This window comes from Eulemur rufifrons, chromosome 23 (assembly GCF_041146395.1).
Source record: "Eulemur rufifrons isolate Redbay chromosome 23, OSU_ERuf_1, whole genome shotgun sequence".
Taxonomy (NCBI): Eukaryota; Metazoa; Chordata; class Mammalia; order Primates; family Lemuridae; genus Eulemur; species Eulemur rufifrons.
In genome coordinates, this window is record NC_091005.1 from 4,860,267 (window position 1) to 4,880,929 (window position 20,663).

Here is a 20,663-nt window from a genome sequence, read left to right on the forward strand (position 1 = left end):
TATAAGTCAAAATATCCTCTTTTGCTTATTTTTCACTAATTGATCTTGTTTTAGAGTCATTTTAGAGTGATTAAGAAAAATTAAATACAAGTTTTTTTGTTTTTTTTTTTAACTTTCACCCAAACGCATCATTCCTGACACTAGCATCCTTCAATCACTGATTTGGTTTTGTCTCTAGCTTCTATCATAACAAAACCACAAGTCTCTTATTCACTGATGGAGTGAACTGAAAGTCCTCTAAATGCACCTGAAAATCAACACCACTATTTTGTTTTTATATTGGTTTTCAAATTATGCTCTAAAAAGGGGTTTCTACCATATCTGGTATGCCCAACCCCAAAAACCTTGTCAGAAGTTAAGGTTTTAGTGTTTGAACAATAATAAAAACAAATTAAAGAAAAACCAGTTTAAAACTGCGCTTTTTGAATAACAAAGTCTAAAATAACATATATTACAAATGTAAGAAAATGTAAAAGGAAAAACCCAAGATAGGGCTCTTCTAAAGCAGTGACTCTTCACTAGTTTTTCTGTATCATCTGCTTTGTACATAGTGTGCATGAACGCACACACACTCATTATCTGACAGCTTGAATGCAACGCATTGCTTCTTTTCACAAGAGCCCTGTATCAGTTTATCCCTTCCTTTCAGCAAAGTTAAGATTTCTTATGAATATCAAAGTTAACACCCACCCAAAGCTGTGTTGTCTAAAACAGGAGTGTTACATTACAGATGAGGCATTAGCTTAGACCCAGCTGAGCAGCTACTCTGGCAAAGGGTGATGAGTAATTTTACCAAATGTAGGAACTGTAACCACTTTCTGCATCCTGTACTCATGCTATAAGCGATCCACTCTGTAATGTCCTACTCTCAATGACACACCCGGCCCTCTTGTGTCCTAAAGTCAACAGTACTTATCACCACCTCCCCATCCCCCATTAACCCCATGCCAGAAAGAAAAAGTATACGCACCTTAAAATCTGTATTATTGATATATTCAAATACCAAAGCTGGTGTCTTTGACTGCAAGAGAGAATATTAATGCTTTTTAAATACCCAAACAATAATCAATATAATTTGCTTCTGCCACATGGTCCATCCTCAAATCCCACTTAGATGAAAAAGGGATTCAGTCATCAGGGACAGGTTGTTCAGAAAGTGTCTTCTTGAAATTTTACGATGTCTGGAATTTGCTTCAAAATAACTGGGGATGGTGGGAGGCGGGAGTACAGATGAACAAGGTTGGCCACAGGCTGATTAACTGCTAAATCAGGCGACATGTGCAGGGAGGTTCATTACATTATTCACTTTACTTTTGCAAATGGCTGAAACTTTTTATAATAATAAAAAGTGTTAAAAAAAGATATTCTTGGAATAACCTATCAGTGGCCTTGACCAACCTGTCAATGGTTATGTGAGGATTTACACTCTGCACTGTTCCAGTTTGCCAACTACAAAAGGAGTAACACAGTTTCATCTTGGTTTAGCAAGGCAGATGCGTTTGACAGAATTATCATAGGGTCCAAAAGAAAATACAATTACCCATGAAATTATCAATAAGCTACACTGTAAAATTACTGCCTTGGCTAGAGACCATTAAAGAATGTCTCACCTTACAAAGCAGATGTGTTTCAAAAAATGGTAGATAACCAAATATTTTTAAAGCACTATAATCTTTAATGCACTGAGTACAAAATGTTCAACATTTTCTGTGTAAATCCAGATTTTCAAATGTAGGGTTTACTTAAGTGAAGTAAATAATGCTAATTGGCAATAATAAGCTTTCAAAATTGGGAGAAAAGCAGAGGCTTAAAGGGTTATAAAAAGAAAAAAAATCATCCTGGAAATCTTTATTGCTGGCGACTTTTACTCAAGGGCCAGGTGAAAATTACCTAGGAAACAGGCCATAGTACACTCACACCAGAACAACTCCAGCAGCAGCCCGACAGCAGCCATAATCAAACAATTCTTCGCTAGTCTGGAGTTTTAGGGGTTTCATCAAGGCCACCAGATCTCTCTACACACTGGAATAAGCCTGATTCTCTAACAGTCAGGGGCAAGGGCTCCTTGTTGATTTTTGTCAATTTCAATTTACTTGTCTTACATATCATGTAAAACATACACACTCTAAGTAACAAATTACAAAAATAATAACACAGGTAAGTTCTGTTAACTTGAAAAAAAAAAGCAAAATGGCAATGCTCTTGCTATACTACCTACTGGTCATATTTTAAAAATGCTTCTGAAATTTTTATTTTTATATGGTGCTCTTTTTTTTTTCTTTTTAAAAAAACTTTAAATTTTCTTCTCTTTCTTTTTTTTTTTTTAGGGCAAAGAGTTCATGACCTATAAATGTGCCTTTTTAAACAGACAACACTCATTTTTAGTGCAGGCCATTTTCAAAACGTTAGGTAGTCCAGAGCTAGTCATTATAAAATCTGAGCTAATCAGGATGGGATATACTTTTTAATGCCAATTAGACACAATCTGACATACAACCACTCCTTCTCAGTCTTTTCAGGGTCCAAAAGGAAAAATGTTCCTTATTCTTCAGTTCAACAATACTGTGTAATCTTGGGCAAATTATTTAACTTCCGCAGACTTCAGTTTTCTCGTCTGTACAATGCAGACAGTAACAGTACCCACTCCACCGGACTGTTGTGAGGATTAAATGACATTACACAGTTAAACACTCACAACAGCGCCTGGCACATAGTAAGTGCTCAATGCATGTTCGCTACTATTATGAGGATGTCTTTAGCAGACAGAGGCAAAGACCTACTTCTTAAATAAACAAAAGACTATCACAGGAGGAGAACAGGGAAATATTTGACGTAGAGCAGGTAGAGAACAGAAATGGGATGGGAAGTGGTACAGAAGAAGTAGGGGAGGCGGGGAGTCTTTAACCTCAGCTAGTCAGAATCACTCAAGGTTAAGTTACTCTCCAGGGAGAGAAAACAAAATTAAACAACACATCTAAAATGGCTAAAAATTAAGCATTAACAAGAATATTTCAGTTGTATATACATATACAACGTGAGCCCTAATGGCAGATTCTTCTTTCTCAACCATCACAACCCAGTAGGGCTGTGAGCTGCTCAGCTCTCTACACCGGGTGTCCATGTGGAGATTTCCCACATATCCTCGTGTAAATTGAGATTTTCAAATGTCACACTTAAGTGAGATAAAATAATGCAAATTGCCAGTTGTTAGCTTTCAAAATTGGGAGAAAAGCAGAAGCTTAAAGGAGATATCCAGCAAACATTTGTGGGCTGAACCAAAATAATGAGGTAACAAAGCCAGGACAGGGATTTTTCTCGGTACATTTTTAGGTTCCATGAAAGTGGTGGTGGCTACCTTATCATTGGGCCACCGTGATTTTTCTCTAGTTTTCACAACCATTCAGCAGTAAAGACAAACACCCCACTATGTAGCATTATCTGAGGTTCTCTGTGTTAAACAACCCCCCATATCCATACCCCAGCCTGCTAGTTCTCCCCCGCAACCATTAGACACCTACCACAGGGTCCTTTACAGTGTCAATCAGCTTAATGATATTTGTTCCACCACGAAGATTCTCCAGAATCTTAACCTCTCGTTTTATCTTCTTTTTCTTCACTGGCTTAAATACACAAGAGTAATCAGAAGTGAGACTCCTTTTGAAGTTAATAAGATAAATAAAATTTTAAAACAATGTTAGCCAATCAAATGAATAGTATGCTCTCTTGTACATTGTGTTGTGTTAAAAAGCAAGCCTAAATTAGAAGGAAAAACATTGAGATCAACTGCGCTTGCCCCTAAGAACCTTTAACATTAAGTATTTTACAGACTCATCCAGCTTATGTGTCAAGATCTTTAAGTAGTCACAGCTAGGGCACTTAAAAATTTTGAACACCCATGTCATGCTTTAAAAATAAAATCCCTGCTTACTAGATAACTAACTGCCAAATGGAAAATGTTATAGCTCTGAACGGCTGTATATAATGCACTCACAGACGGAAAAACTGAAACAAAATGGTGAAACACCTGCCCTTCCAATGAGTTACATGTAATTCTGTCTTCCAGGAGTGAAAGACCAGTCCACTGACATCAAGTTACAAACTTGTTTCCCAGCTGCTGGCTTCCATTTCCTGTCGCCACTCCCATTTCCTTAATATCTAGAATCTGAAATCAGAACAGAGCCAGTAATGTTTCCCAGCAGCTCCTACTCCTAAAGAAAGAGATGTTGGAACAGCAATGGAGAAAAGTGATCTCTGATACAGTAGTGACTGAAATCTCTATTTGCTGACGTTTGGTCTGCTGGAGAGGAAAATTCAAGACTTTTATCAGAAATATTTGCATTACATATATTTTATCTTGTCTTAAATGGGCTAAAGAGTTTGCAGAATAAAAGTAGTTCTGAAAAAATAAGACTATCACAATCAAGTATGCTTTATAAGGCACTTAGAACAGTGGCCCACAGTAAGTACCCAATAATGTAAGCTTTATTATTTTCAAATTTTTAGTAATTTGTTATTTAGTAATAAGTCATATTTAATCCTCACAAAACCTCTATGTGGCAGACTCAGCAAAGTTGAGCTATTTGCCCAAGGTCACACAGCTAGTAGGAGTGGGGGCAGAATCAAGGCTGGGTGGTCTGACTTTGAATGCCATACTCTTAGCCACTGTGCTTTTGCTTCCCAAGTGTGTTAACGGGAGGAATGCAAGAAGGAAGAGGAGTATTCCATCACGGAGACACTGTAACAATAGCACAGGCAAAGTGAGGCCGACGGGTTTGCTGTGAAACGGTGAGACAAGATTTAAAAAGCCTGTGTGTGGTGCTGGTGGCAGGGGGAAAATGTAACATACACATATGCCAGAGAAACCATCTTTTGTTGGTCACTAAGCTACAGCTTTCAATACATTAAGAAAACAGAGATGGAGAAGACTATGAAACACAGAGCACCTGCATCACCTAAAATAGGGTGCTCAACAGGGAGACTGGAGTTAGCTGCCACGACAATGCCTACTCCCCACTCTGTTCTAGTAGAGCAGATGTGGCTGCTATGCCACTTCCCCATCACCACTTAGAACCCTTACTCCTTAGTCCGTTTATATCATTAAGGAGCTCAAGATTTTGGGAAAATGATGCACGGTGTAACTCAATAAAAAAAATAGCCAAGGAAGGCATACTACTACAAAATAACTGATCTGTAAGCTTAAAAATGCTCAAGTCATAAAACAGACTCAGCAACTGTTCCAGATTACAAAAACATGACAACTGAATATAACACATGCTCTGGGATTTTCTTTTGCTATAAAGAACAGTATGAGGATAATTTCTGAGACCAGCCTGGACAATATGGTGAGACCCCATCTCTAAAAAAAGGTCTAAAAATTAGCTGGGTGTGGTGGTGTGCACCTGTAGTCCTGACTACTCGGGAAGCTCAGGCAGGAGGAATGCTTGAGCCCATGAGTTTGAGGATACAGTGAGCTATAATCATTCCACTGCACTCTAGCCTAGGCAACAGAGCAAGATTCTCTAAAAAAAAAAAAAAAAAAAAAATTATAAGGATAATCAGCAAATGTGAATGAGGGCTATAGATTAGCTAACAGCATTGTATCAATGTTAATTTCTGATTTTTTAACACAGCCCTTTATGGTTATATAAGAAACTGTCCTTATTTTTAGGAAATACACACAAAAGTATTTAGAGATGACTGCAATGTACTCTCAAGAACTTTGGAAAAACACATAAAATATAATTATACAGATGTTGTCTGTTAGGCCCAATGGTTCTAGAGTCCCATTTAAATACAGAGTTTCTTTATTTAAAAATATATATATAATTATACAGATGTATATATGTACATATTCATGTAAATACATACATATGCGTATATACGGTATATATGTGACATAGACAGAGAGAAGGATGAAGTAAATGTTAACATTTGAGGAACCTGAGTGAAATCTATGGGAATTCTTGCAATTTTTCTTTTCTTTTCTTTTTTTTTTTTTTTGAGACAGTCTCACTCTTGTTGCCCAGGCTAGAGTGCCATGGCATCAGTCTAGCTCACAGCAACCTCAAACTCCTGGGCTCAAGCAATCCTACTGCCTCAGCCTCCTGAGTAAGCTGGGACTACAGGCATGCACCACCATGCCCGGGTAATTTTTTATGTATATATTTTTAGTTGTCCAGCTAATTTTTTTTTAGTAGAGACGGGGTCTTGCTCTTGCTCAGGCTGGTCTTTAACTCCTGAGCTCAAACGATCCGCCCGCCTCAGCCTCCGAGAGTGCTAGGAATATAGGCGTGAGCCACCATGGTCAATGCCTTTCAATGTAAGAGAAGTCTAGGGCTGCCATCCACTATGGAATGCAGCTACAGATCTGTGGGAGTGGTAACAGAAAAAAAAACCCACAGCCAGAAGCCCCTATGTACCAAACATCCTCTTCTACTCCTAAGGGTAGTTCTAACACCTTGCGGGGTAACCCACTAAATAAGCTGCTTTTACGACGCTGCCCCATATAAAGTCTTGAGTTGCTCTCCTGTTACTCAGCAACAGGCCAGACAGGCACACTGCTCAGGGACAACTCAGTTAAGATCGAGCTGCCTTTCACTATGTCTAAAGGTATCCTATGGAGCATCTGAAGCATATTTTGCTGTCTGTCACCTGTCCAACTTCCCAAACTAGAGAATGGGAACAGCAGGCCAATTCTGAAGTGGCACAATGGAGTCCCATAGCAGCTAGAGTCCTCATAAAAGACCAAGAGACTATAAAAAAGTAAGGTGACCTACAGCCCAGAACACTCCCCTCAAAGCACCAAGAACCAGGCTACCGGCAGCTCCCTTCGGCCTCAGTTAGTTTATTCCTCTGAATCTGAGATGGTCCAGAAGCTAAAGTACCAATGAGCTCCGAGGAAGTGAAAGTGATCATTTTAATTCTACAAATGGATCAAAGAGAAAAAGTGAAGATTCCTAAGGGAGACTGTTCACAGGAAAATAAATTATGAGTTTTACAGAAATAAGGATGTTTTGATTCTCCTGTCCAGAGTTTGTACTCATTCACAACCAGATACATAAAATGGAGAGAATACACACATTTCCATGAAAATCTCATAATTTCATCTCACATGTTAGAAAAAGTCTCCCATCTGGGGTTCACTTATTCCAATTCAGAGAGTAACTGTTTAGAAGATTCAAACTGAAACAATTTAGCTATTCTCCAAACCAAAAAAAAAAGTTTCAATAATAAATGAATTTTGGCACACACCTAGAGAAAATATTTAAGGGGGAAAGAAAAAACAATTTAAAATTTTCTGTGCATGAGCTCTGAAAATGAAAAAAAGAAAAAAGAAAAAATATCTTTTTGGAAGGTCTCTGCCTGTATGATCAGTTGTAGCTATTCAGGAAAACCTTGTTCAAAGTAATCTAAGAATTAAGGTACTTTTTCTCTTTCCCAATTTACCAACATTTAAAAATTTTAAAACAAAAGACAAATTTAGTGACAGGCTGCTTAGAAAGACAAAAGTTGATAAAGTCAGTAATCTGTCCTATTTATTTACTCAGAGCTGCTTTAAAAAAAAAAAAAAAAAGCCAGACCTGAGAATGATTTCTATTACTTGCATTTAATTGTGATTGAACTTGCAAACTTACATCTACCAAAGGTGTAAGAATTATGACCTTAATAAATTCCAGAAACTATTAACAAGCAAAGATCCACTTAAATTTTTTTCCAAGCACAACCGAATTGATAAACACAGGCAGGAATATAGTTCATAACTTTCAAATTTGGGGTTACTATTATTCTACCAAACCAATGATGGCACCACAGAGATATCAATTTCATCATCTGCAATAACAATTACAATGAACAATGGCTGCCAGGAATGTAGGATGGAGTAAGGAAGGAAGTCCAGCCTGGATGATGGCATATATTACCTTGGAAGCATCTCTAAAACTCGCTGTACCTGACCTCAATATAAATATTACCTGAGCAGTTATTTCTTCACAGCAAGTTTTCCTCTAATCTTTCAAGTCTCATTATCCCAATTACATTATCAACTCCTTGAGGGTAATTATTTATTCTCAGGATTTAAGAAGGCTAGGCATAAAATCAAAATGACAATCAAGTACCACTTCACAAATGTTAGGACGGCTACTATAAAAATAATGGAAAATTAACAAGTGTTGACAAGGATGTGGAGAAATAAGAACCCTCGTACATTGTTGGTGGGAATGTAAAATGGTATAGCCACTGTAGAAAGGCCCTCCATAACTTAAAAATAGAATTACCTAATAATCTATAATAGCAATTCCACTTCTGGAAGGAAGCAGGGTCTTGCAGAGGTATGTGTACACCCATGTTCAAAGCAGCATTATTCACAACAGCTGAAGCATGGATGCAACCCAAGTGTCCCACTGCTGGATGAATAAACAAAATGAGGTATATACATACAATGGAAAATTAATTTGGCCTTAAAAAGGAAGGAAACTCTGACGCATGCTGCGACATGGATGACCCTTGAGGACATTGTGCTATGTGAAATAAGCCAGTCACAAAAGGACAAATACTATATGATTCCACTTATATGAGGTACCTAGAGCAGTCACACTCATAGAGACAGGCAGCAGAATGGCGGTTGCCAGGGGAAGAGGGGAGGGAGAAACGGGGAGTTACTGTTTAATGAGTGCAGAGTTTCAGTTTTACAGGATCGAAAAGAGTTAAGGGGGGGGGGGTAATGGTTGCACATCATCATGAATGGATTTAAATACCACTGAACCATACACTTAAAAATGGTTAAGATGGTAAATTTTATGTATATCTATTTTAACACACAAAAAAATCGGAAAGAAAGGGCAAGACACACAACAGGCCTTTTGAATTTCACCAAGAGAATGTTACAACCTTTGTACTACTGGTTCTGCCTCTAATCCTCTCAGATGAGTATTATTAATGAAGTTTTACTTGAGGACGCTAAGGCACAGAGAGTTTTAATATATTTGTTCAATGTCATAGAGTTTCTGAGTGTTGAAATTAACATCCGAATCCAGACAGTCTACTTCCTGGGCCATACTCTCTCAGGAAAGAAAAACATTTTGTAGATTACTAAAACATGATCATATATCTACATTTCATCTGATTCTCCCAACAATCCTGTGGGTTAAATAGGAAACGTATACCTATTTTGCCAATGAGAAAACAGAGTCAAGTGAGTATAAATGAACGAACTAGTTATGGAACCCAAGTCTTCTCCCCTCCATTTATTTACAGCATTTCTTACACTATACCACCCTGATTATGAGGTGGCAGATCCTGAATTAGGCTCTAGAAACTATCTAGAGCCCTGCTGTACATATGAAAATGGGTACGCTGTATTAAGATACTCTTTTCACACATGGTTCACTTTAGAATCAACTCTGTATATTAAAGGGATAAAACCATTAACCCAAAAATCTGGCAACGGGTCATGAGGAGACTTCGAGGAACCACATGGGTTAAAAAAGCATAAAAATACTGCTTACTGAGGTTTCAAACCAAGAGTAAAGTAGCTTCTCATTTTCTCATTAAACATATGACTGTGAATACAAATCATAGAGAACCCCTGCCTGGGTCCCTATAGCTGAGTATTTTTGATTCCATACTTCAACTAGCAACCCACCAAAGCCAAATACTTCCTTTGAGAAGAGTTAACTCCAAAAATCATTAGAAACAAATTAATTTCACAGTTGAGTACATCAAAAAGTCAAATATCCAACCAACATCCTAATTGTGCTCCTCAAATCTACCAAGACTCCATGACAGAAATACCGGGCCCTAAATCCAGTATTTCCACCCCTAACCACGTGACCCTGAGCAAATCACGGCCTTTCCCTGGGTCCTGGGTCCTGGGTCCTGGTTCATATGTAAACAGGGTTTGGGTTCTCATGGTTTGTAAGCTCCCATGTTCTGTGGGACCACACTCTCAATCTGTGACACAACCACAATATTAGAAACAGCCTAGGTCTTTGCACACGATTTTTAACATTTATATTGTTTTTTTTTTTTTTTTTTTTTTGAGACAGAGTCTCACTTTGTTGCCCAGGCTAGAGTGAGTGCCGTGGCGTCAGCCTAGCTCACAGCAACCTCAGACTCCTGGGCTCAAGCGATCCTCCTGCCTCAGCCTCCCGAGTAGCTGGGACTACAGGGATGCGCCACCATGCCCGGCTAATTTTTATATATATATATATATATATATATATATATATTTTTAGTGGTCCATATAATTTCTTTCTATTTTTGGTAGAGACGGGGTCTCGCTCTTGCTCAGGCTGGTCTCGAACTCCTGACCTTGAGCGATCCACCCGCCTCGGCCTCCCAGAGTGCTAGGATTACAGGCGTGAGCCACCGCGCCTGGCCAACATTTATATTGTTTTTAATGTTAGTAATAAGTAATAGTGTTGTAGCTCCTTTTACATCATGAGACATTTGCAAAAACTAGAATTCACAAAAAACTTAGATATATACCACTAACGGGTTGCTTCAAGAAGGTGTCTTCATACACATGCCTGAATGGAGGGTAAAGAAACCTCCCACTGGAGAAAGCAGAATAAAAAACAAACTTTGGCATAAAGGTCACCGGCTCACCGTGAGGTTACCAAGAAGGATCTGGCATCAATGCTCATCCTTCTTCTAACACTACTTCCTGACAACACAAAATTTTAAAAATATCTACAAACAAATATGCTAAACATAATTTAAAAAAATTTAATACTACCATTCTTTTTTTAAGCTCAAGAATTAATTTCTGAGAAAAAAATGAACAGTCAAGATATTTATAAAATAAGACTATTAACAGGACACCTTATATGGGAGTTTCCAAGTCATTGTAGCACTGGTTCAAAACGCTGTACATTTGTTTTTTAAAAATAGTATTGCTTCTTGCATGGTCCTTAGGCAATTAAAAAAACAGTATTGCTCTTGACTTCTATTCAGGAAATAGCAGTTTAATTTGAAAGATCTCAAGGAACCCAAGAAGTATTGAAATAAACAGAGTGTTCACTAAATGACAAAAACTGTCCAAATGCTTTTATTTCTATGTATACCATTCTAAGAGGTACTACAAAGGAACTGAAGAATTGATTTTTCAGAACCAAAAGATAAAACTTATAGCACTAGAGCAGGCTTCTACCCTGCTATATAAACCCTTACCATCCCCCCTCCATCTTTTTCTCTTTTCTCCTCAAAACAGTCTCTGCCAAAAAAGATACAACCTATTGATTGGACAGTTTTCTTTTAAAATTTTAGCCCCAGAATTTCACTTGAGGATAGATAGTAAAATTCTGCTCACCATTTTCTAAATTCCTAAACCCTCCTAATAGCCCGAATTATTATGATGCCCTCTATATCAGTTACTATGTGTACGACACATAGGTACGTTAATCCAACTGCAATCCTGCAGCTGAAAGACAGTAAGATTATATGAAAAGGAAGCCTTTTCTAGATTCCTCCAAATTAGGAGCAGCTGAGTAAGCTGTTAAGGCCCTAATTTCCTATGACCAAACACCACAAAAGTAGGTATTAGTCATAACTTCAGCTTATTTGAATAAAGCAGCACAACTCTGGATAAAGACCTTGTCCTTTTTAAAAATTAATACTTTTAATCCACTTTAACAACAAAACCAAAACAATACTATTAATGGTTTCTTACCCCATCCTTAAAATAACAAGATCTAGACAGAAATGCCACATGGCTTTCAAAAACATAAAGAAGTGGCCGGGCGCGGTGGCTCACGCCTGTAATCCTAGCACTCTGGGAGGCCGAGACGGGTGGATCGCTGGAGGTCAGGAGTTCGAGACCAGCCTGAGTAAGAGCGAGACCCCGTCTCTACTAAAAATAGAAAGAAATTATATGGACAACTAAAATATATATACACAAAAAATGAGCCGGGCATGGTGGCGCATGCCTGTAGTCCCAGCTAGTCGGGAGGCTGAGGCAGTAGGATCGCTTAAGCCCAGGAGTTTGAGGTTGCTGTGAGCTAGGCTGACGCCACGGCACTCACTCTAGCCGGGGCAACAGAGTGAGACTCTGTCTCAAAAAAAAAAAAAAAAAACATAAAGAAGTGAATATAGTTTCATCAGTACAAACAAGGTGATTCAGGCTGCACCGTGAAAAGAAACCATGTTGAAAAGAAACAAGAAACACTCTGCTAACTAGAGTATCAAGGGGCCCCCACGTCTTATTCCAGAACACTGGAACTTATTTCTGTGCTCAACCTTATGATCCTACAATCCAGTGTTCAAATGAGCAGTAAGAAACATTAAGAAATAGGAAACAGGAGTTCTGGCTAAGGGTCATTTCAACATAGTGACGTTAGATAAGTTTCTTTGTTGCTGAGGTCTCCAGTTTTGTAAAAATAACCTACAGCAGCTTCCTAACTGGGTTCCCGAACATATCCTGAGAATCTTTAGAGCAGGGGAAAACTATCCAGCAACTGTCCCTATGAAGTTCTTTTCAAGGATGACTAAAGAACAATGTGATGCTTTCCTGAATGAACACAATGGTATTTATACACACCTGAATGCCGTTCCCTCTAAAACAGATACCACGGGAAATCAGCACACTTATCCTAAAAATGCTGCCATTGCACAAAAGTTTAGATATTTTTCTGGAATTGCTTTAGAGTCAGCAATTCATTCTTCTGAATGCACAGCAGTGGAATGTGGATATTTCTAATTTCAATTTATGCCTTGCTCACTTCTTAGAAAGATGTCAAGCAGCTTATGTTAAAAACATTTACAGTTATGTTCATGGAGAAAATGTATGGCTTCCCGAGGTAACTTCTACGAAGGGAACATTTCTTTAAACATTTATGCTTATTTAAAAAAAAAAAAAAGACTTTGCGACTTCATGGGTGCAACTATTTAGGGAAGAGGGGAGTCAAACTCCTTATCTGCAACATCAGTTCCTTACTTCTCATCCCCAGTGTTTGACAGTACAAATAACTTTGCCTATTTCTCTTTACTGCAATTCTGCTCTTCCATCACTAGGCTATGATGGTACTGAATGATAGAGTTGACTATTTTCCTGAAAGGTGATTACCAGAAAGTGTAAGCCTGACCCCTCACATCAAACAGGGATTATCTACACAGCTGCCCTAACACACAAAAACAGCTTTTCAATCCCCCACTCTTACTTATTCCACAGAACCTCTGCAAAACGGCCACAGTGGAAATCATGTGTATGTAAAAGTGCTTGTATCACTCTTCAGTCTTCTCATTCTTTCACTAAATGACACGTACACATGTTAAATGATCCAGCAATAATGAGGACCCACCAGAGATTCTGAGAATTACTTTTCAGTGTATCCTATAAAACCTTAAAGCTACATAGTCTGTTACCTGAAGGAAAATTTAGCCAATTCTTCATGCTCATTAAAATCATGTCTTCATCCAAGAGATAACAAAAGGCATCATTATTAAACTGAGACTGCTAAAACCAGATATTAAGACTGTCTTGTTCCCATTATCATTTTAGTGATCTTAAGTGTACCCTTTTACTGTTCCAAATTTCACTTTTACTAGCTGATAAGCAACAACGGCTCACTGGCTCCCCAACAAGGCTTCCCGACACTGATGGCTCACTCTATCAATCCCACCTGAAACTTTACAGCCAAAGGCAAACAACAGATTGGCCACTGAGGAGTTTCCCTCCACGTGGGCTTCAAATTCACCTCTGAAACCGCTCCAATTTTTCACAACTTTCTTTCTGGAGTAACTTAGAAACCCAAGAGTAACAAACATAGCACTCAAGGAACCCTTAAACTTATGGACTCTCCATGAAGAGGCTCTTCTTTCTTTTGAATACCTATTTACTTTGTAACAAATGGAGCCCTTTTGGAATTTTTGCTTTGAGTGCCCATAATCTGCAGTTTAGAACAACGAAGTTCCTGAACTGTCATGCTTAGATTTGAGATCAGTCTGTGTATTTTCTTAAAAGTTCACAGGAAACAGAGTGGGAGAAGTAATGGATTAACATCAGACAAGAGATATATAACATGTGAGCTTGCACTGACTGCTCTTTCTAGACCGTGGCTTATATCCTTCTGACCTGTGGGGGAAAAATGTTACATATCACTCATAGGACACTCACCTTGAGTATTTTTACAACCACTCTCTCATTGTTGGTGATGTTAATGGCCTCAAATACTTCACTATATTTTCCTCGACCAAGTTTTCGAACCAGTTGGTAATCATCTTGATTACTGTGAAAGGTAAGAAACACACATAAATGCCAGGATTTGGGATTAACCAAGCCTATGCCCACTGTACACTCCATTCAGCCACTTCCATTAATCTAACACTTGGAAGTGTCTATACATCAGCCACAACTCATTCCCTAAATGAAAGCTACAACATAAACTTGGCTCCCTTCACTTTGCAGAGCTCCTAACCTAATTGGTCCCTCCTAACTTGGGAAGACGGGGGAGGAAAGCAACCCTCTGAGCCAACATAGAGGGGCAAGCAAAGCATCCATTCTGGAGGCCCAGAGGATGCCCCCTCTACCCCATGGCTCCACGACACCTGCTTCCTATTTCACACCCTGAAGGTAGACAGTGCCCGCTTGGAGAATCTGGACGTCTTTAAGAAATGTCCTCCCACCTAGCCTCATTTCAGAAAACTAAAAAGGCAGAGAATTTTAATAGCTCAAGAGGCCAGCTGCTGACTCCCCACCCCAATAGAAACCCAAAAGTGTAAGGCGGAAAGGCTGCTCTCCCTCACTTCCACCGGGCTTTGATTCCCGGACCCTGCACTTCTCCCCGCCCGCTACGAAAGCATTTCTTGAGGGAAAACGGTGCGTAAAGCGGGGAGAAAGGGACGCTACGGGGGGTGGGGTGAGGAGAGGAAAACGAGGACATGTGCGAGATGGGGGACTCTCCTTCCCATCGCAGACCCGTGGAAGCGCCGGCCCGGCTGAGGGGCCAGCGGGGAGACAGATCACCCCGGGCCGAGCGCGGTTTGAGGGGGGCGGCCTAGCGGGGGAGGGGGTTAGTGGGCCCGGCGGGGGGCGGCGGCGGCTTTACCCCCAGCTCGGGACGTGAGACTCATAGTCCCAGTACTCGCGGCTCCTCAGGCTGTTCACCTCGGCGTAGACCCGGGCCCTGCTGCCCGCGGCCGGGCCGGGCATGGCGGGCGGGACCGGGGGGCGGCGCGGGACGCAGAGGGTGGCGGCGGCGGCGCGGCGGGGGGCGCGGGGTGGCGGGCGGAGGAGGCAGCCGGCCGCTGGGCGCTGGAGGAGGAGGAGGAGGAGTGCGCCGGCGGGCGGCCGCGCCAGGCCGGGCCCGCGGGGGCGGGCGGGCTGGGGGCGCGGGGGGCGCCGGCCGAGCCGGCCCGGCCCTGGAGCGGCCGGCGGGGCGGCGGGGCGGGCGGTGCTCGCGCTCCGCGGCGATCTCCGCTCGGCTCGCGGCCCCCAGGCGGCGGCGGCGGCGACCGCACCGGCAGCCACCGGCCAGGAAAGGGGCAGCAGCGGCGGCGGCGGCGGCGAAGAAGGAGGAGGAGGAGGAGGAGGAGGAGGCGGAGGAAACCCGGAAAAGGGGCCGTGCTCACTAGGAGCGGCCGCCGCCCGGCCTGGGGCCGCCCTGGCTCACAGCGCCCCCTGCAGCGTGGGGGGACCCGCCGGGCGGCCCCGCCCCCGCCCCGCCCCCGGCTCCCGCCGCCCCGCCCCGCCCCGCGGTCCAACTCTCACCCTCCGGCTGGCCTGACCGCTCACCACGGGGCCTCCGGGGCCCGCCGACTGTTGCCCTGGAGCCTGGACCCTGGAATCTCAACCCTTTCTGGACTGTCCTGGACACGCCTACCCCGACCCCTCCACCTCTGGCCACCCATCCCGCCACCTCCCATACTCACCCTTTTATGCGCCTCTGGTTACCCAAAATTGTCCCCATCAAGTCCCTTCCCAACGACTCGCTTGTAAACCTCAAACCTCCTCCACCTCAAGTTTTCTCCCTCCCTCTCAGGGACACCCCCTCTTCTCCTTCTGGACCCTGCCCTGTCCCCATAGACTCCTCACCCCCCATGTCTTCCCACTCTGTCTTCATCCAGAGCCTTCCCACAAATCCCTTCTGTACTTGCCCCCAAGTTCTCTTCCAGAGCCTTCGCTGAGAACCCTCTCTGGTTGTCCACTTCGGTCACTTGGTTAAACTGGAGACGGCAGGGTTGTGCCACTATAAAGTTATAATTTTTTCCCTTTGTAATTAATAAGTAATTTGTGGGGAGATACTTTGAAACTCTGTAAATACTTTGTTTTTGTTTGGGAGGAGAGAGAGCAGACGGCACAGGCTAGGGGTTGGGGTTGAGCTGAGGGTAGGGGAGTAACCAAGCTGGCTTGTCTTATGATGCCGCCTTCTAGGCCCGAAATTCTTTCCTCTTTGATCTTCTGGGCCTTTCTTCTTCCTTACTTTCCCATCCCAATCCTTTATCAACAGAACCTCTTCCCCCAGTCCAGGTTACTCTAGACTGCAATCCTTTTTCACATTGTTTTCTAAATGAGACCTCGCTCCTTCCACCTTGATAGAGCTAAGAGCACAGACTGTGGAATTAAATCTACCCAGCCCTGCTTACTTACAACCTGTGTGACCTTGGGCAATTACTCAACCTCTCTGTGCTACAGATTTTACAGCATAAAACCAGTACTGGCACCCAGTTCACAGGGCTGCAGGGAGAATTACACAAGGTAAACCATGGAAAACCCTTAGAACTGTGTCCAGTATTAAGATACTAAGTGTTTAATATTATTATTTCCAGACCCAGGGCCTTTTTCCTATCACTTTTCCCTCCCTGAGACCACCACACACCCATCTTTCATCTCCTTCCACCTTCCACGCTTGGCCAGGGGCCACCTCCACCACCTCCACCTCCACCTTCCCACAGCTGACTCCTTTTTCCTCTTCAAGTCTCAGCACCCTATCCACATCCTTCATAAAACTGCATATCTTGTCATTATTTGTTTGCCTTCCCTGTAAAAACAGTATGACAGCAAGGACTGGAACTGTATGCTCACCACCAGCTCACCCCGCACTGGCTACAGTTGGGGGCCTCCAATGAATACAGTGTTACCGCACATATGCCTTATGGGTGACAAAGGGGAACCTGGAGGTCACCACCTTAGTCATGGATCAATCTTATCATCAGTAAGTAACCAACTGACCCTCTGATGTGATGCGCTGAGAAGGGACACATCCCCCATGTAGTACTCCTGCCAAAAATGTTCAACCTGAATCTAATCACAAGGGCGCCATCAGACAAATCCAAACTGGGGGACATTCTGCAAAATGGCTAGCCTGGACTCTTCAAAAATAACAATATCACAGGAGAAACAAAACAAAACCCTGGAGTAGTGTTGTCAAATAGAGAAGACTGAGAGACATGACTAAATGAAGTGTAGGATTCTGAATTAGAGTTTGGATTTTAAAAAGGTAGGAAGGAAAGGAGGGAGGGAGGGAGGGAGAAAGAATACAGCTCATAGAAGGACACCACTGGAGAGATTTGAATATGGGGTTTATATTACATCATAGTATTGTATCAGTGTTAAATTTTATGAATGTGATCATGGTGTTGTGGTTATGAAAGAAAATCCTTTGATTTTAGGAGTTACATGCCAGGTATTTAGGGATGAAGTATCATAATACCTGCAACTTACTCTCTGGAAAAACATGGGTCCCTGAGAGCATTAGCACACATGGGGCAGTGGGGATTGGAACAATTGGGGGTAAATTTTGACAATTAGTGAATGTAATTGAAGAGTACATAAGTTTGCAACTTTTGGGTAGATTTGAAAATGTTCAAAATAAAAACTGGAAGAAAATAAACCTTTATGGAATTAGTGGACTTGGAATTTAATTCCCAAACCTCCAAACCTCCCTAAATCTCTTTCACACTGAAGACATAAACATTCTTGGGCTCTTAATGCAGCTTTAGGATTTGTTTCTGACAAGTCCCTATGAACTATTCCAAACCAGAGATTCTTAATCTTGAGCCCTTGGATGAGCTTCCTGGGTTCCAGGAACCCCTGGCACTAGGTGCTAAATTTGTGTGTATGTGTGTGTGTGTGTACACGTTCTTTCCTTAGCATACATCAGATTCCCAAGGGAGGCCATAACCCAGAAATGATTCCAAACCACTGGTCTAACTACTGTGTCCAACCTCAGCTGCGGCCCCATTCCTCACCTCCACCCTCACCCACCTCTGACCCCACCCGCCCTCCCTGCACCTTCCACTCATCCCTCACCACCCAACCCGCACCCATCTCACGTAACCTGCTCCCACACCTGCAGGATGCCTGAGGATTCACCCACACACCACTCTGGTGCAACACACTCCTGGATTCGGCTGACACTTCGCTAACTCAGCCCTGAAACTTTGTAGTCCGTCCTCCCACGGCCAAATGGAATATGTGTTTATAGTTTGTTGGTAGGTGGGCTGGGCACCCCACAGAATTGGCAGAGACCCCCTGCCTCTTGTTCCTGCTGGCTGTCCATGAAGCTGGCTTGGCTTGAGTAAAGATGGGCAATTGAGGATGATACCCAGGCAGCCCTCACTGAAGGAGTCTTACTTGGGCACGAAGAGAAGCAGGCTGGTAGCTCTGCAGGGTGGGTGACAGGCCAGGGAGGTTCAGCGAACTAGAATTGACTCCGCTGAATTACTCTGTGCATGCAGTTTGGGGGGGAGTATAATTCAGGGTTGTGCAAGGGGGAATGAAAGAGGGCATTTTGTGTCAACACTTTCACACCAACTCCTCCTGTGCCCCAAAATTCTATCCAAACACTCCAAACCTCCCAAAACCCAAAACAAACACATTTTCCACTCCCTCTGAAGACCATCTTCTATCTTCAGAAGGTCTATTTTCGAAACATTTGAGAGGTTTACAGGTTTTTACCATGTATTGCTGCTTCTTAGGAACCTAGCTTAAGAAAATAATGACAATTATAAACAAAGAATTATTAATAGTGATGACAATTTATGTGTTCCACATCACTGAATCCTGAAGAAACCCTACAAGGCTAAAAATCCTTGGCTTTATGCTTTAAGTGGGTGGATTGTATGATATGTGAATTATATTTCAATACAACAGTTAAAAATATCTGTGAAGTGATGGATATACTAATTACCCTGATTTGATCATTATACACATAATATACATGTATCAAAATATCACACATAACCCCCCAAATATGTACAATGATATATCAACTAAAAAGGCCGGGCGAGGTGGCTCTCGCCTGTAATCCTAGCACTCTGGGAGGCCGAGGCGGGAGGATCTCTCAAGGTCAGGAGTTGGAGACCAGCCTGAGCAAGAGTGAGACCCCCTGTCTCTACTAAAAATAGAAAGAAATTATCTGGACAACTAAAAATATACATAGCAAAAAGTAGCTGGGCATGTGGCACATGCCTGTAGTCCCAGCTACTGGGGAGGCTGAGGCAGGACGATCGCTTGAGCCCGGGAGTTTGAGGTTGCTGTGAGCTAAGGTGACGCCGCAGCACTCTAGCCTGGGCAACAGAGCGTGACTCTGTCTCAACAACAACAACAAAAAAAAAAAAAAAACAAAGTTACAGGGTTGGAGCTTTTGTAAGGATCCCCCTTTTGCAGAGGAGGAAATCAAGACTCCAATGACGAGGATCACTTGAGGAAGAGGCTAGATTTGAACTCAGATCTTTCCAACTACCAAGTCCATTCATTTCCTTAACCCCTTTCTGATTCAGCATGTCCCCCAAAAGGCCCAAGGGTGTTTGTCATGCAAACCATCATCTTTAATCATAAAAATATACAACCACCTAAATATTAATATTGCAAACTGGAGGACCATTTAAATAAATTGTCATACATCCCTATAGTGAAATATTAGGCATTATTAAGTATTATCATAATGAGGAGCTTTTAGTGATGGGAATAACTTTATGATATAAGGTATTTAAAATTTTTTTTTTAAGTTGCACAAGTGATTGTGGTAAGCAGAATAATGTCCCTCCCCTCACCTCAAAGATATATACTTCCTGTTTCCCAGAACCTGTAAATCTGTTACCTTACACTGGACAAAGAGACTTTGCATATGTGCTTACATTGAGGACTTTGAGATGGGGAAGTCACTGTGGATTACCCAGGTGGATTCAGTGGAATCACGGAGCCCTGTGAGTGAAAGAAGGAGGCAGGACAGTGGAAGAAGTAGATGTGTTGATGGCAGCAGTGGTCAGAACGATGTGATTGCTGGTTTTGAAGCTGGAAGGGGGCCACAAGCCAAGGAATACGGGCAGCTTTGAGAAGGAAAGGTTCCTTTTAAGGAAAGGATTTTTTAAGGAAACCTTAAAAGGTTTCCTTTTAAGGAAACAGATTCTCCCCTAGAGCATCCAGAAGGAATGCAGCCCCGCCAACACCTTGATTTTAGTCCAATGAGACCCATTTTGAATAAATTTGTATTTTTTAAGCTACTAAATTTGTGGTAATTTGTTGTAGCAGCGATAGAAAACTCATACAGTAGTATATAGTTAATAAAGACTCTATCCTTGGACCAAAACTTTAGTCAGGCTCCTGAGTCTTTTCTGATAAGCTTGACCTTGGACTTCCCTCTCTGTCCTTGTTGAATCTAATTTGAGCAAGAATCCTGCTAAGAGGAACAAAACTTCCTCTTACCCTTGATATCTGACTACCCTCA

The 20,663-nt window shown here is 42.0% G+C and overlaps 1 protein-coding gene across 2 annotated transcripts in view; it reads right to left on the bottom strand.

The window, feature by feature from the left end:
* The window catches only part of CSNK2A2 (casein kinase 2 alpha 2), a 38,421-nt gene extending 22,908 nt beyond the window's left edge, over nt 1-15,513 (bottom strand). Inside the window, exons 1-4 of one of the 2 annotated variants that reach the window (XM_069497905.1) lie at nt 15,042-15,513; nt 14,111-14,222; nt 3,519-3,620; nt 971-1,021 (exon numbers count right to left, since the gene is read on the bottom strand). In XM_069497905.1, the coding sequence (XP_069354006.1) occupies nt 971-1,021; nt 3,519-3,620; nt 14,111-14,222; nt 15,042-15,145 (369 nt within the window). In that variant the 5' untranslated portion in view covers nt 15,146-15,513. The remainder of the gene's footprint in view (nt 1-970; nt 1,022-3,518; nt 3,621-14,110; nt 14,223-15,041) is intronic. The other variant, XM_069497906.1, reaches the window with a different exon arrangement.
* Nucleotides 15,514-20,663: the final 5,150 nt, after the last annotated feature.